The sequence below is a fragment of the Ovis canadensis genome, chromosome 1 (assembly GCF_042477335.2).
Source record: "Ovis canadensis isolate MfBH-ARS-UI-01 breed Bighorn chromosome 1, ARS-UI_OviCan_v2, whole genome shotgun sequence".
Taxonomy (NCBI): domain Eukaryota; kingdom Metazoa; phylum Chordata; class Mammalia; order Artiodactyla; family Bovidae; genus Ovis; species Ovis canadensis.
Window position 1 is genome coordinate 77,076,660 of NC_091245.1, and position 15,748 is coordinate 77,092,407.

Consider the following 15,748-nt stretch of genomic DNA (forward strand, 5'->3'; position numbering starts at 1 on the left):
TTGAAGTTGTAAGTGATTCTGCCTGCACCAGAGCACTGAATCTTCCTTTACTCATTAATGTCATTCTCTAAAGCACCACTAATTTTTATCACTCTCTAAGGAAAGAAACTCCTCTCAAAAATAGTTTCATGTATTGAGTCAAATGTTTCAACTCTTAATCTATAATTACTAATGAAAATGTACAGAGTATGATTCAGACACCCTGAGTGACAATAAAATCTTGACTCATCTCATTTAAAAATCCTGCTAACGATGATCTGAATCCTACTTGAGAACATCAAAAAAGTTTTCTAATTACCAAACACGCAAACTTCACATGTGAAATGTATTGGTGGTTTAATTTACCAAATAGAATGGAAGATGATATGCTCTTTAAATCAACCAATTTGTTTTGAGAAACATAAAGTAATGAAAATAAAGAAAATATCACATTTGATGAAGAAAGAGCATATGCTACATAAATGCTTATATGTGTGGTGTTAGTCATGTCTGACTTTTTGAGACCCCATGGACTGTAGCCAGCCAGGTCCTCTGTCCATGGAATTCTCCAGGCAAGAATAGAGTGGGTACCCATCCCCTTCTCCCTGGGTTGGGAAGATCCCGACCAATTTGTTTTGAGAAATATAAAGTACTGAAAATAGAGAAAATATCACATTTCGAACCAGCGTTTCCTGCACTGCAGGTAGATTCTTTACCATCTGAGCCATCAGGGAAGCCCACATAAATGCTTAAGTAGTGACAATTCAAAGTAATAAAAATTTAATTGTGCCTTGGACAATTAAGGACATGGGGGAAAAGACACAGTGGTTACAGAGGCAAAATGTGATGATGTTAAACATTTTTACAACAAATGATAGATGTTTGAAATATTCTCCACACAAAGCAAAGAACATTTACTTTTAACTACATTCTATATGTATGTGTGCTTGGTTACCCAGTCACAGCCAACTCTTCGTGGCCCATGGACCACACAGCTCACCAAGCTCCTCTGTCCATGGAATTTTCCAGGCAAGAATACTGAAATGGAGTGCCATTTCCTGCTCCAGGGGTCTTCCCCACCCAGTGACTGAACTCGTGTTTCTTAGGTCTCCTGCACTGGCAGGTTGGTTCCTTACCACTAGGGCGACTTCTTTGAATACATGGAAAAACTCAGTGTACATGGGAAACTATTTGGCATTAGGGATGGCTGGTAAATAAAGTTAAATCTTAAAGATGGGTTTTAGAAAAATAATTTGGACTTTATGGTTTAAGTATCTATGAATAGGCACCCCAAATAATTTTAATTTATACTTCTCTAATTCTCTTCTCTTGAAACACACAAATCATTATTTATATCTACTATTTGAAAGGCATTCTATTGGGCATTACGTGGTGAACAAGAGTCAAAGATATACAAGATATATTTGCTCTTCTATAAGAATTTACAATCTTTTGATGGCCATAATATTTGCATGCAGTTAACCATAAAAAGCAGAGACATTACTTTGCCAACAAAGGTCCATCTAGTCAGGGCTATGGTTTTTCCAGTGATCATGTATGGATGTGAGAGTTGGACTGTGAAGAAAGCTAAGTGCCGAAGAATTGATGCTTTTGAACTGTGGTGTTGGAGAAGACTCTTGAGAGTCCGTTGGACTGCAAGGAGATCCAACCAGTCCATCCTACAGATCAGTCCTGGGTGTTCATTGGAAGGACTGATGTTGAAGCTGAAACTCCAATATTTTGGCCACCTGATACGAAGAGCTGACTCATTGGAAAAGCCCCTGATGCTGGGAAAGACTGAAGGCAGGAGGAGAAGGGGACGGCAGAGGATGAGATGGCTGGATGGCATCACTGAATCGATGAACATGGGTTTGGGTGGACTCCGGGAGTTGGTGATGGGCAGGGAGGCCTGGCGTGCTGCGGTTCATGGGGTCACAAAGAGTCAGACACGACTGAGCGACTGAACTGAACTGAACCATAATGCAGAGACATGTAGTATACTACACTGTATAGGCTACCTACAGTTGCAAAGATTTTACTAGTCATTTGATTCCAAAAGGGCAAATCTGATCATTAGAAGTTGCATGGAGTTCTGTCTTAAAGACTGAACTCCTAGATCAGAGTCAGAGAAAGTGCCACAATCTCTTAGCAATGTTTGCTGTGGTCATGGGAGGAACAGTATACGTTGTCATACAGTATTTTTGCCTACTTGGTGAAAAATTTAACCTACTTCCTTTATAGATATCTGACCATAAAATGATTTTATACTGATCCCAAAGCAAAAACCACTAAGAAAAAAAAAGGAGTATGAAAAATTTCTGCTCTATTTGCCAGGAATGAAAGTACATCTGAAATACACTATTTGGTACTGGCACCATGCTTTACAAACACAGGACATCTGAGAAAATCAGATGTGAGTGGCCAGAATGGTAAAACGGACTCAAATTCATGCGTTGTCAAGCTGAAGACCATAAATCGCAAGAAGAATCAGAGAACTGAAAGATAACTTCATACACTGGGCTTCCCTGGTGGCTCAAACTGTAAAGAATCTGCCTTCAACGCAGGAGAAGCAGGTTTGATCCCTAGGCCGGGAAGATCCCCTGGAGAAGGAAATGGCAACCCACTCCAGTAATCTTGCCTGGATTCCATGAACAGAGGAGCCTGGTGGGCGACAGTCCATGGGGTCGCAAGGAGTTGGACACGACTTCTCCACTAACACTTTCACTGGGCAACCATCTAGGCTGTTCCATATGGCTTCAGAAGGCGAGAGACCACTAAGCAGAAGACAAGGAGACAGGCTTTCCCTGTTAAGGTAGACTGTCCTAACAGTCAGACGTGTTTCATGCACAGAAAGGGCTTCTCTGGGAGCCATGAGTCTGTTTTCTGCCCTGAGTGGAGTTAAAACCAGTTATCTGAGGTTACAGTGGCCAAAAAGCTATGTGGCTTTCTCCAGGTCTCAAAAGTAGCAACTAGCGGAGCAAGGAAGACAACTCAGGTCACTCGCCAGTCAGATCAGTGAGTCACTGCTCCTTTTACTTAAATTTCATATCCATGAAACCTGCATACACAAAATTTATTAACAATTCTCTGCATTCACTAGTTCCATAAAATAGTATATTATGACTACGGTTCCTTTTGTCTTGCTTTCTCTCCTCCTCCCCACTCTACACCTGCAATTCCTCCTATTTTATGTAAGTATATAAGGGCAAAGAGTTATTTAAAAAGGAGTTTATAGGAAAGATTACCATTGATTAGATGTATCAAGAGAAGTGTTAGGAAGAAGATGGGACTGGGGCTGCCCCCAAAGAATAGAGATTATTTAAATAGATGGAAACCAAGAGCAGGGAGAATTACATAAAGCACAGAGAGCTGCATTTTCTTAGGTCACTGCTGTTTCACAGGAAACAGCACCACAGGACTGGACCAAGATTCGAGAGTATTTCTAAGTTCCTCCAAAAAAAAAAAAAGGATTCAAAATATATAAATATATAAATGTCTTTTTCCCTGAAATATATCACTGAATAGTTTTTCCATGACTCTAACTAGTTGCCAAACTTATGCCAAACTAGTATGCTAAATGTAGTAACTATGCCGTGAGTGCAGTTGTTCAGTTATATAGTGTGACAATTATATTGTGCCATGTTAAAATCATATTATAAGAATTTAAGATCTGTGTATCAAAAATGGGTAATTTTTTGTTATATCCATTTGCAAATTTCAAATGTAGTTTTACTTTTTGTCTGAAAAGATTTGATGTCAACAAAATAAAGGAAAGCATCATAGAACCAAATGATTTTGGTTAAATTAAATGCTTTTTTCCTAACCTGCTACTACCTCTTCACTATCACAGATTAAGTGTTAACTGTAAATACAATATTCAATCAACAGGATAAATTCATAAAAAAGAAGCTATCACAATAATCACATACTCTTCATCTCTATCTTTTAACTATTAATAATACTGCTATGCAGAACGATTTCTTGTAGGCAGTCATAACCCCTCCCAGAGATGACAAAAAATTTGGTCCTGAGAAGGAGAACCATCTCTGTGTTAAAAGCGCATATGCAGGTACATCACTTCCTTGCTGTGGGGTCATGAGCTAGTTGATTAATCTTTCTGAGCATCAGTGTCCTCATCTGTAAACTGGGATAACAATAGTGCCTATCCCTAATATTGCGAGGATTAAATTAGTTAATATGTGTAAAGTACTTAGAAAGATTGCCTGTATATGTCCCGCTATCCATGTAGTTTCTCACTGGCTGCGTGGCCTTGGGCAAGTCATTTAATCTCTCTGGCCATTCATTTGGAAATTAGGAGATGAAACTAAATGATCTCTAAGGCCTCTTTCATGATGAAAAAGTTCCAGCTACAAAGAAGCATAATCTCTCTCACAATGGGTTCACAAATCTTTTCCAAAAATGGAGTGGCAGAAAAAGCCTGTCAGTGTGGCTTGAATAAAGTGTCTACTGGATTCCTCTATCTGTATTCTAGACTGAGCCCCAGGAAAAAGGAAAAGGGGACCCCAAGGAACCATGTGATGGAGCCAGTGAGAAGAAGAAACAAAGGTCTCTTTGTGAGAGACCAAAAGGGTTGTCACGTAGTTTTGACTAAGTCTCTTCATTCATTTGAGTAACTCAGCAAAGCCCACGCTGGAAAGGCACGTGTGAAGGAAGAGGTCATTGCCACCAACCAAAGATAGTGGTTTGTTTTTCAACTGGAAATGTCAGGAGCTCATTTTAAATTACAAGATGAGGCCCCAGGTGCACTGCCTTTATCCAAGACTGCTCAATTTTGATGTTTGGGAGAACATGGCATTCTGCTTTGATGAGATCTCTGGAAATACAGGATATTTCTCAGTGTCAAGAGCACTTCCGTGCAATCCAGTGTGAGAAAAAGCTAAATCTGAAATCTCGATTAAAAACCTCGATAGGAAAGTACAGTTTTTGCCGGCCCTGCTGAGAGCACCCTTAAAAGGGGGATCATTATGCTCGAAATGCAAAACACAATTTCCGCAACATAGAAGTTCTGGTTGTATCAACACACGTCCTTAGAGAGGAAATGCCGCAAGCTACTTTGGTAACTGTAGATATGTCAGGACTACGTTTGTCTTTAAGCGCCCCATGATTTCATGAGCCTTTTATTTCCGGAGATTGTTGTGAGAGATTTAGAGAAGGGGGAAATTAGCTTTAATCCTGTTTTTGGAATTTGGAGCAAGCCAAACAATCTCGATAAGCCTTGTTTTCAAGGTAAGCTACCCATGGAAAGTACTCAACAAATGTTTGCTCAGGTAAAGAAGGAAAGAGGAGGGAGGGAAGAAAGAAATCCCAATAGTCACAAGAGTTTTATCAGAAAGGTCACACACCAAAGAGACTGCCATAAATCTTTTTGCCATCATATGCTAATTAACAGGGGTTCTCAGGTGGCACTAGTGGTAAAGAACCTGCCTGCCAAAGCAGGAAGCATAAGAGACACAGGTTTGATCCCTGTGTTGGGAAGATCCCCTGGAAGAGGGCATGGCAACCCATTCAAATATTCTTACCTAGAGAATCCGATGGACAGAGGCTATAGTCCATAGGGTCATAAAGAGTCGGACAGAACTGAAGCAACTTGGCATGCATGCATTTTAATTAACAACTAAAGCAGCATTGTTGATTAAAAAAGATATATATTTAACTGATCAAAGTGGAGAATTTTAGTTAGCATGATAAATGCTAAAAAAAGGACTCTTACTTGGTAAAATTCAAACTATGCAGATTGACTAAAATAGTTTGGAAATACTTCCTACCCTTGAACAAACAAGGTATAAAACTCCTGCAAGGCCTGTAACCTACAGCCCTCTGACTTGGTTCTCAATGGGCAGGAGTATTTCTGCTTGAAGTGTGTCAATTGGGGGACACAGAATCATACCTTGACTATGCTTCTTTTCTATATATCTTGCATATAAGGTTTATACACTTAAAATACGCCAAAGGACCAAGATCTGCCAGTTTATTAAACTTACAGAACAGAGTGTATGGACTACTTTGCCTATTTTAATGAATGGTTATTAAGTGTGTGCTCAGCAGAATTTGGCTATTATAATCTCATCATCACAAACTTCAGTTAGTCCCTGGATAATTTATCTACCCAAAAATAACCAAAGAGCTGGGCATGATGAGTCAGATTATAAAACTCCGACTTTGAGATGCTCAGATCTAGTGATGGAAACATGAATAAAAATAAATACAACTTAAAGCACGATATAAGGTTTTTTTAATGCCATAATGTGCTAAAGAGGTCACACACGAGGTAAAGAACCCACCTGCCAATTCAGGAGACTCAAGAGGTGCGGGTTTGATCCCTGGGTCAGGAAGATCCCCCAAAGAAGGGCATGGTAACCCACTTCAGTATTCTTGCCTGGAAAATCCCATGGACAGAGAAGTCTGGTGGTCTATAGTACACAGGGTTGCAAAGAGCTGGGCAAGACTGAAGCAACTTAGCATACAGGCATGTGCTAAAGACGTGAAGGAATCATAGAAGTGAATGCAGCTATCTCATCTAAGGAAGAACATCTGCTCACAGGAGTTGGTGCTTGGTCTGAAAGGATACAGAGGAATGTTCCAGAAATTTTCTTTTCTTAGGAGAAGGGTGGGGGAGCACTATAAAGGTTAGAAGCAAGGGAGATAATGAATCCATATAAGAAATTATAACTTTATTAAATACCAAACACACACACACACTTCCATTCACACATGTTCTCTCAGTGAGAAAAGTCCACCAAAAGGCTGTCTTTAAAGTTTCAAATGCACCTGATCTGGAAAAAAATCTCAAGATTCTGTTTTCACCAAAAAAAAAAAAAAAAGTGATTTTCCTGACAGTGATTCTCAAACTACATCTGTCATAATAAGACTAAAAAAGTAACCAGCCTGCTGAGTGAAAACTGGCATTCTCAGAAATAGTTTAAATATTACTGAATATAGAACTCCATTTCACATGCTATATTCAGATAAAATATCTCCCATCAAAATGATATTCCTATGATTTTCCAAAGGCTGTTAAAAAGATCTTCCTAACTATATGTTGAGATCTCTGACCTCAGAACTTGCCTCTTCCATCTATCTACATGGAATGTTGAGCTGGGAAAAGCAAGTTCTACTGGCTATTCCAGGTAGCTCAATGGTAAAGAAATTTGCCTGCCAAAGCAGGAGACACAAAAGACACAGGTTTGACCCCTTGGGTCGGGAAGATCCCCTAGAGTAGGAAATGGCAACCTACTCCAATTTTCTGCCTGGATAATTCCGTGGACAGAGGAACCTGGCAGGCTACAGTTCATGGGGTTCCAAAGAGTTGGACACAACTGAACATGCACGGCATGGCCACTGGCTATTCCAGTGGTCTTAGAAACCAATGAAGTTTTACCTTTGAACACAGATTGTAAATTCCCCTTTTCATGCCTGGTTGTAAATGAGCTTATACATTTACAAGCATAAGGTTACTGTAAAATGCACAGTGATATATAATCAAGATGCTTTAACTCTCCCCTGTCTTCTAGGAATGACACCATTTATGCTGTGAATCCAACTGGTAGGCAATGGTAGGTAGCCAAGAGAGAACAGGACTTGAAGTAATTGATTCAGATCCCAGTGGAGCAAACTGCTTAAGCTCCTTAGATGTGTTACCACACATAGTACCTAAAAAAGTTATTATGAAGAGTTAATGACTTACCACTTCCATTCAACAGAAATGATTACGGGTGACATCCTTTTGCCATGTACTACCAATAGATGTCATTGGCATTTATGTTAAAAGAGCAGCTATCACTTACTATTTCATGCATGTTTATATTTAATTCTTAAAAGGTATGGGAAGTATCATTTCAGTCTTACAGACAAGAAAGTTGAGGATAAGAGATATAATTTCACGCACAGTGTCTGAACTGTCAAAGGGCAGTGAATATGCCTCCCTTGTTAATGTCAAGTAATACCATTGTACCTAGCACACAGTAGATGTATTGTTATGATTCCAAACTTATAAATAATGACTTTTGGGAACAGTTCTAATTTAAAAATTAATATGATACAATGCATACTTAACAGATGGTATCAACACTGCTCCCTGGAAACATTATTTCTTCCAAATTATACAAATGAATGAGATGACTCTTTATAATAATCTTGAAAATAAGAGCTTATTGAAATATTTTGAAAGACAGCATTGGGTGTTAGAATTATGAGCTATAATAATTAGGCCATTTCATACTGTTGGCTTTTTATTTTTGCTATTCTCTCTACAAGAAACTAAGAAAAGAAGTATGAAAATCTCATTCATTTTTCTACTCCACAGAGTAAGTGTACTGGGCTGGCAAAGCCATGCTATAAGCAATCTAACCATCTCCAATGACCAAGCAGCTAGATAACCCATGTAATCTGCTCATGTTATGTTTTCCTTATATGCAGGCAGTGATTTATTGTCTCTAACATGCATTTACACCCATTTGATTCTCAAAACTCGTTCCACAAGACAGGAAAGATGGGCAGGAATAAGTCAACACTTTTTCAGACAAGGTAACTGCTACAGAGAAGCCACAGGGATAATGAATGACGGAGGATGGAGGGGGTGGGGGAGAAGGGAAGAGAAGGAGGAGGGGCAGGAGAAGAGGCAGAGGGAGAAGAAGAGGATTCAGATTCCTGACCCCCATAACAATCTCTTAATCAGTATGCAAAGGGGAGGGGATAAATGAAAAAAGAGACTATCAACGGAATGCAGGGAGGGAGAAGGGAAAGAGGGAGGATGAATATGAATGAATGAATATGAATGAGAATATCTAAGTAAAGAAAAGCCCTCAGAGACATGAGGAGGAGTTTAAACAGAGTCATAAATCCTCAAAGTGTAGTTCTTAACTTTTAGGAATCTTGGGCATTTCTGACAATCTGATAAAGCCACCAGGCTCTTACTAGAAAAATGCACACATGCCTGCACACACACATCCATAAGGTATTTTATACCACAATTTCAGTGTGTTCACTACTCCCCCCAAATCTAGTGCTAGGGTCCATTTTAAGAAACATGTCTTAGATGCAGAGGACGCCTCAGCTCTCCGTGCACAGCTGTTTGCAGATCTAGAACCAGAGGATTCCAGAGAAAAGCAGGTACCCGCAGCACCGTACCCATGTGCAGCACAGAGATAAGAAACGTGGCTGCAGATCAGAACAGAAACATCTCTGAATCCGTCCTGTTGCCACCCACCTTTCCATGACATTTCAAGCTTAATAGGAAACAAATCAATTTCCTACACTACACACTGAAACCATTATCTACTCTGGAACACAAAGTTTCCCATCAAATCAAAAAAAAGAAAAGAAAAGAAACCGAAGGAAAAAGGTTTGAGAAAAATTTGACCCTTTCAGTATGGAATCCCTATGACTAATTATCTTTAAAGATCTGTTTGGCATGTAAGGATAAAGGTACATTACAAAATAACTAAATACCCGGGCTTTGACGATTCTGGCACTGTCACTATAGGGCTCTGGACTGATCATCTCACCTTTTTACATCCAAGTCTCCTTCATAAGTTTACTGTGAAGATTAATTATATTAATGGATTGAAAAAATGTAATACAAGTCTGACGTCTAATCTCAGTAAACATTTCATTTCTCATTAAAAAGTGGGCTTAAAGATAGTGTGTATGTTTAAAGAAAGTATGTTACTATGGTGAGCATTAAACAAAGGAACACATTAAATTTATGTTACACAGTGTCTGGCACATAGGAAATATTAGCTACTGTTACCCTGAAGAAATGAAGAAATGAAGGTGCTGTCAAAGGCAGAAATCACTGACTGGATTGGAAGAACAGAGGTCTGATTGAATTCTACTGTTTTTGCGATCAGGCTCCCCAGTTTTGTGGGTGATGGATAGAACTAGGTGGCTTCTGTCCACCTCAAATATTTTATCAGCCCTGGAGCCCCTAACAAAGGTATTTTGCTAGATGCCTTAAATAGGCTGTGTGATTAATTATCCCCAAACCTTGGGAGGAATAATGGTAGCTAACACACATACACCTGGGCCCTAATCTGATATTTACATACGTTAACCAATTTCATACTCATAGGATCTCCATTTTACAGAAGAAACAGGCATAGAAAGACAGGCTCAAGTTCACATAGCTGGAAAGTGGTAAATCTGGGCTTGCAATCTGACCCCAGAATTGTGATCTTAACCTCTATAGACACTGCCTCTCAGGAAGCATATTGTTTAATCATTGGTTTATAAATAAGTAAAATTTCCCAAGTTCACATGGGTAGTGAGAAAAAGCAGGATAAGAATTCAGACCTAACGCTAGTGTCTGTGCTTTTTCTCCTGCCCACACCACAGAAGTATAGTGTATTCTGGGAGTGGAGATGGGCAGCGTTAGGAGTGGGCACCCAAGGCAAGATTCAAGGAAGGAGAGGTCTGTGGGGAAGCTTCGAGTATTTAACAAGATGGAGCTCTGGATATGAGATATCTTCCTATCACCATCTACTTCCACCACATTTAGAAATGCAACATCCTTGGGATAGCAGCAGTAGCAGCTCCATGCCTCAGTCTCGGAGCCAGGGGAGCTTCCTGCGGATGCAGGCATAAAGAATCAGAAATATTCCCTCACTCTCAAATGTGCCCAGCTCAGTGTTGTTTTTCCAGCCTTCATTCTGGCTCTATGAAGAGGGATGGCTTAGCTTTGTCTCCTTCAGATCATCTGCGTTACTCAGAGATCTAAGGAACAACAGGGGCCAGTGTAGTGGCCACTGTATCCAAACGTAGAGAGCAGAAACCATTGTCAACACCAGGTCTTTCAATCAACAAAAAACACAGGTCCCTTATTAAAATAACATCTGTAAATCCTAGAGGCGGTGCTTTTGTAAACGCTATACAGATCAAACTGAACAGTACCTGTTTTAAAAGAGTTTGTAAACCATGTCATCTTTGTAAATGAGTCAAATTACAGGTGTTTCCTGAGAATACAATTAAAATAATAATATTTCACAACACAAAATAGACCTGGGGATAAAGAGCCTAAAATTATCTTACACAGATATTTAATAACAGAAGAGCCCTACACTACGGTCCCCAAAATGTCCTAAAACACCACCCATCACACAAGTCCCTACTCAGTTCCCAACAAATTGAGAAAAACTCAGCCTGACACTCCAGGACTCAGTGCTGAGACCCTAGTCTTCCTCTTCAGCCACATATCCCTGTGTTCCCCGCACACCACCTTAGAAACAAGACCGGCCACTCCCTGTTTCACAGGTACAAGCTGCATTCTCTCTGCCAAGCACGTAGTTCATGTTCATACAGCTGCGTCTTCGATGTCCTAACTCAAACTCCATTTTGGCCCTCCTTCAAATCACATCCCAAAAGCCGCCATTTGCTTCAAGAACCCTTTCTCCCTCTCTTCAATTAAAAATGATCTTGTCCTCTTTGAACCACCAGGGGTCTTTTTGGTATACCTATGTCTGTGTGTGTGTGTGTGTGTGTATACACATATACATATATGTGCAGATAACACTTCTTTTATGGTGATTTATGACTTTTGGCATGGTTTTTCCCAACTTAGCATGTAAACCCTCTAAGATCAGTGACCATAGATTACTTCTGAAATTGCCTTTTTTATAACCACTACTCTGGCTAAGAGAGTGCATGCAACACAGGAATTCAATAAGCATTTACTGAATTACTATTTTGTTAATAATGTTAATTATAGAGTGATGTCCTATGGATTATCAACTATGAGCCAAGAATGATATTTACATATTATATCCCATTTAATATTCAAAATCCTATGACTTAGAAAATCAAGAATTAAGGAGCTGTAAATTAGTTGTTACATAGCAATCAAGGTTACATAGCAAGTAAAATCCCCAACTCTTAATGTAACAGCAGAATGCACTTTGAATCTGTCAGACTCCATACATTCACCCCAAGTCAACACTATATATAAGTGACAAAATGTAAAGAATATATTGCTTTTCACTTTTAGATAAATAAATCTGGTAAATTGGAAACCAAACCACTGATTGTGGTAGTGAGGGGAACTACTTTCCAAAATTAGTTTTAAGGATTAGAAATGAGTTTGAAGGTTAAACATATATATATTATATAGAATCTTTATCACTATAGTCCAAGAAATGTAGAAGATGGGGAAAGAGACCATTGGAGGCATTTGTTTAGAAGAATGATTTATGAGTAAGCTGAATTGGAATACTGTAATGGAAAAGGCACAGGTTTGACATAGTAGGGTTAAAATTCTGGACGTAATGTTTTTAGGCTTGGTCCTTGGCAAGTTAATTAACCTTTCCAAATCTCAGTTTTCCCAAATGTTAGTTGACAATAATAACAGCTTTCATAAGTAATTCAAGTATTAGATAGGTATAGGGAATAGGGCTTCCCACGTGGTGCTAGTGGTAAAGAACCCGCCTGCAAGTGCAGAAGATATTAACAGATGCGGGTTTGGTTCCTGGGTCCAGAAGATGTCCTGGAGAAGGGCATTGCAATCCACTCCAGTATTCTTGCCTGGAGAATCCCATGGACAGAGAAGCCTGGCGGGCTACAGTCCACAGGGTCGCAGAGTCGGACACGACTGAAGAGACTCAGCACGCACGCACAGAGGATAAAATCCAACGAATGACAGGTATTGCTAACACTATTATTAGTAACACTATTTTCATGAAAAGTGACTGGGCTAAGTCAGTGTTCTTGAGAGGAATGGAAAGGCAGGGCTGCCATTACTGTTCCCAACCATTCACACTGTGAGAGTGTACTAGTGGGAAGAGCGGAAGAGGAAACAAAGGCCAGCATCACAGCTAGCCTCAAAACCCCAACACTTCCTTCTGTGCACACTGACTCCCAAATTCTCTCTCTTGTAACTAAAGAACTGAAAATCAAAACATGGGAATCAAGTCGGGTCATTCCATTTAAAATCTCGTGAGTATATTCTGGATCCTCACCCTGGCAGCCTTTCTCAGCTTCTTTCAGAGAAAGTGTTCTCTGGAACTAGGACAAGCAGTATGGCACTTGGCATCAGGTCGCAGAGGCATCAAACACCACACCCACCATCTTCATTTTCAGGTGCTTCTAGTTTATTATCTGATCCTCGGGGGCCTCAAATGTTAATCGACTGTATATCCTGGAAGGGTTGCTCTGAGAAGTGTATGTGGCCCTGACTATTCAGTGCCCAGCACAAAGTAGGCACTCAATAATGACTAATGAATTCCCTTTCCCTTAGTAGCTCCCCCTAAGTGGGGAATAATTAAGTTCTTTGTGCAAATATGTTAGCATCTCTAAATGGCACCTCAACAGGGATGGATACTTGGATCTGAAAAGTGCTATCTCATTTAAATGAGACACAGAATGGTAATTAACAACTGACAAGTTACAGACATTCCTGATTATGGTTGAAACCAAACCAGTGTCCTGAAAGTGACAGGCTTTTTTCTTAAAAAAAAAAAAAAAAATCTTGAAAAATCCCTGAGCTATTTAGTCTCTTGAAAAACATGTGCCTTGGAAACCCAACATCTGCAGAAAGCAAAAGGGCCTGATTACCAATTAATTTTTTCTCTTACAGCTTCTCAAATAGAGGTGAGAAAATAAACATGACACCATATTTGGACTTTCTGGCATAGTTTAGCAAATTACAATGGAAAAAAACAAACATTTTCTTGTGCAAGGTCTAACACTTTTCAAACCAGTAAACTTGAGCTGGATTTGAAGTCAACTATCACAGTACCTGTGATAAAGTTACTTTAAAGTTACCAAGAAGTTTCTTGGCTTGTTTATGGAATTGCATGATGGGTGGGAACTCTTCATTATTTTGTAAATTATTGACTAATTTCCCCTGAAATCAAAGAAACCATGAGTATTCAAACCTTAGATGTTCTTAAAATTCATTACTGCAACTCAACCACTGAAAAAAAAGTACCTTTTCTTTCCCCCTTCATTTGTTATCTGCTGAGAGAGAAGGGAAGAAGCTACCACAGGAACGGAACCTCCAGTACTTTGACAATATTAAAGGAACCATATATTGTCTTCCGAAAAAACAGGAATTCTCTTACCGATAACTTTGCACCACCTTCACATAAGAAATTATTAAACGATTATTAGCTTCGTAATTACATATGTATATGTGTGTGTATAAATTTATGTCTGTGCAGGCGTGACCGTAGACACACGCACACACACAGTTCATAAACCCAAGAGACATTCTCAGAGAGGCTCTAGGGGAAAAAGACAAGCTGCCCAGGGAGTGGAACAGCCTTTAAATAAATCTTGTAATTTAAGCACAGCTCCCGCTTTTCAGCAAGCACTGCTTCTGGAGCCTCTTCATTTAAGAGTTCTCATTTTCTTTTTTAGGTATTTGTTCCCTGGTCAGCTTAGTGCCATTGGCACTGCCTTTCGGGAAAGAAAGCAGGCGGTAAACCGGACACATGCGCCCCGACTCTGGAAGCAGGAGTCCCTTCCACAATCCAGCAATTGATCCCCGTCTCCCTCTCGCCGGCCCCGCTGCCGCTCGCCTTCCAGTCGCTAGGTGAGAGGCGGCGGCCAGCAGAGCAAGGCCACAGAGTAGATGAACTCAAGATTTAACCCGATAACTCACCTCCTCCCCAGCCCCGACTCCCACCCGTCACCTCCTACAACCCCCTTCCCTCCCATCCCTCTTCGTGACACCCTACGGTGCAGCCATCGCGCGGGTGCGGGGAGGCAGGAGCGGCAGCCGCGGAGAGCTGGGGGCTTCCTTGGCACCCACCCACGACGCGCCCTAAAACACTGTCCTCTGGGGAAGGGGCTGCCGGCAACTTGGAGGAACTTAGAAGGCAGAGGCTCAGGCGCCCGGCCCTCGGCGGGCCCTCAACCCAGAAGGCGAGGGGAGGAAACACGGTGTCGGGGCGAGGGCGAGTGCCCCCGGGCTTACCACGAGCACGGGGACCCCGGCGGCCAGAGAGTAGAGGAGCACGGGGGGCACGGCGCTGCTGTCCTCCGGGCCCGGGTAGGGCTTGCGGTAGGCGCTGTCGTGGCAGAAGAAGCCCTGCACGTTCACGGTGAACGTGTCCGTGTACTCGAAGTAGTACGCCAGCATCACCGTCCCTGCCATGATCACCATCTGGAAATAGAGCATGCTGCTGGTGAGCGCCGCGGGCCGCAGGGGCATGCACGCCCCCCGGGGCCGGGCCGAGCCGAGCGGGCGACGGACGGACCCCCTCCCGCGTCCGCCGAGGCAGCCACCCGGGGGCGCGGCGGCGGGGGCGGCAGGAGGACGAGGCGCGGGAGGCGGGATGGAGCTGCCGGAGGAAGAGGCGGAGGCAGGTCCGGGTTTCGAGGCGCCGGCGGGCTGCGGAGGAGGCGGCTACCCCCCGGACGAACCCCTGCTCCCCTCCCCGCCCCCTGCCCGCCGCAAGCGCCGCCCGCCCGAGCGCGGGGTCGCGCGGGAGGGCGGGGAGTCCCGGGCCGCCGGCAGCGGCCAGGCAGGAGACGGTCCGCGATGCAGCCGCGCCGGACCGAAGCCGCGGGCCCGCCCGGCGGAGGGGTGGACCAGGCGGCGGCGGATGGGACAGCGGCACCTGTACCCCTCGGAGGGCAGACGCGGTAGAGCTGGAGCAGCTCCTCGCCGGGGTAAAAACCCAAAAGAGGGGGAGGGGAGGCAGCAGAGAAGGAGCTTCTAGAAACTCCCTTCTGAGGCAGCAGCTGGACGGTTTAGGAAACCCGCACAACGCCTGGGAAAACGGTGCGTGGATGCGTCTTCCGGGGGCAGCCCCGC

General features: G+C 42.2%; 1 protein-coding gene across 2 annotated transcripts in view; it reads right to left on the reverse strand.

The window, feature by feature from the left end:
• Positions 1-15,283, reverse strand: part of PLPPR5 (phospholipid phosphatase related 5) — a 135,376-nt gene extending 120,093 nt beyond the window's left edge. Inside the window, exon 1 of one of the 2 annotated variants that reach the window (XM_069570822.1) lies at positions 14,906-15,223. In XM_069570822.1, the coding sequence (XP_069426923.1) occupies positions 14,906-15,142 (237 nt within the window). In that variant the 5' untranslated portion in view covers positions 15,143-15,223. Of the gene's footprint in view, positions 1-14,905 lie in introns of both variants that reach the window. The other variant, XM_069570813.1, reaches the window with a different exon arrangement.
• Between the last annotated feature and the right edge of the window lie 465 nt (positions 15,284-15,748).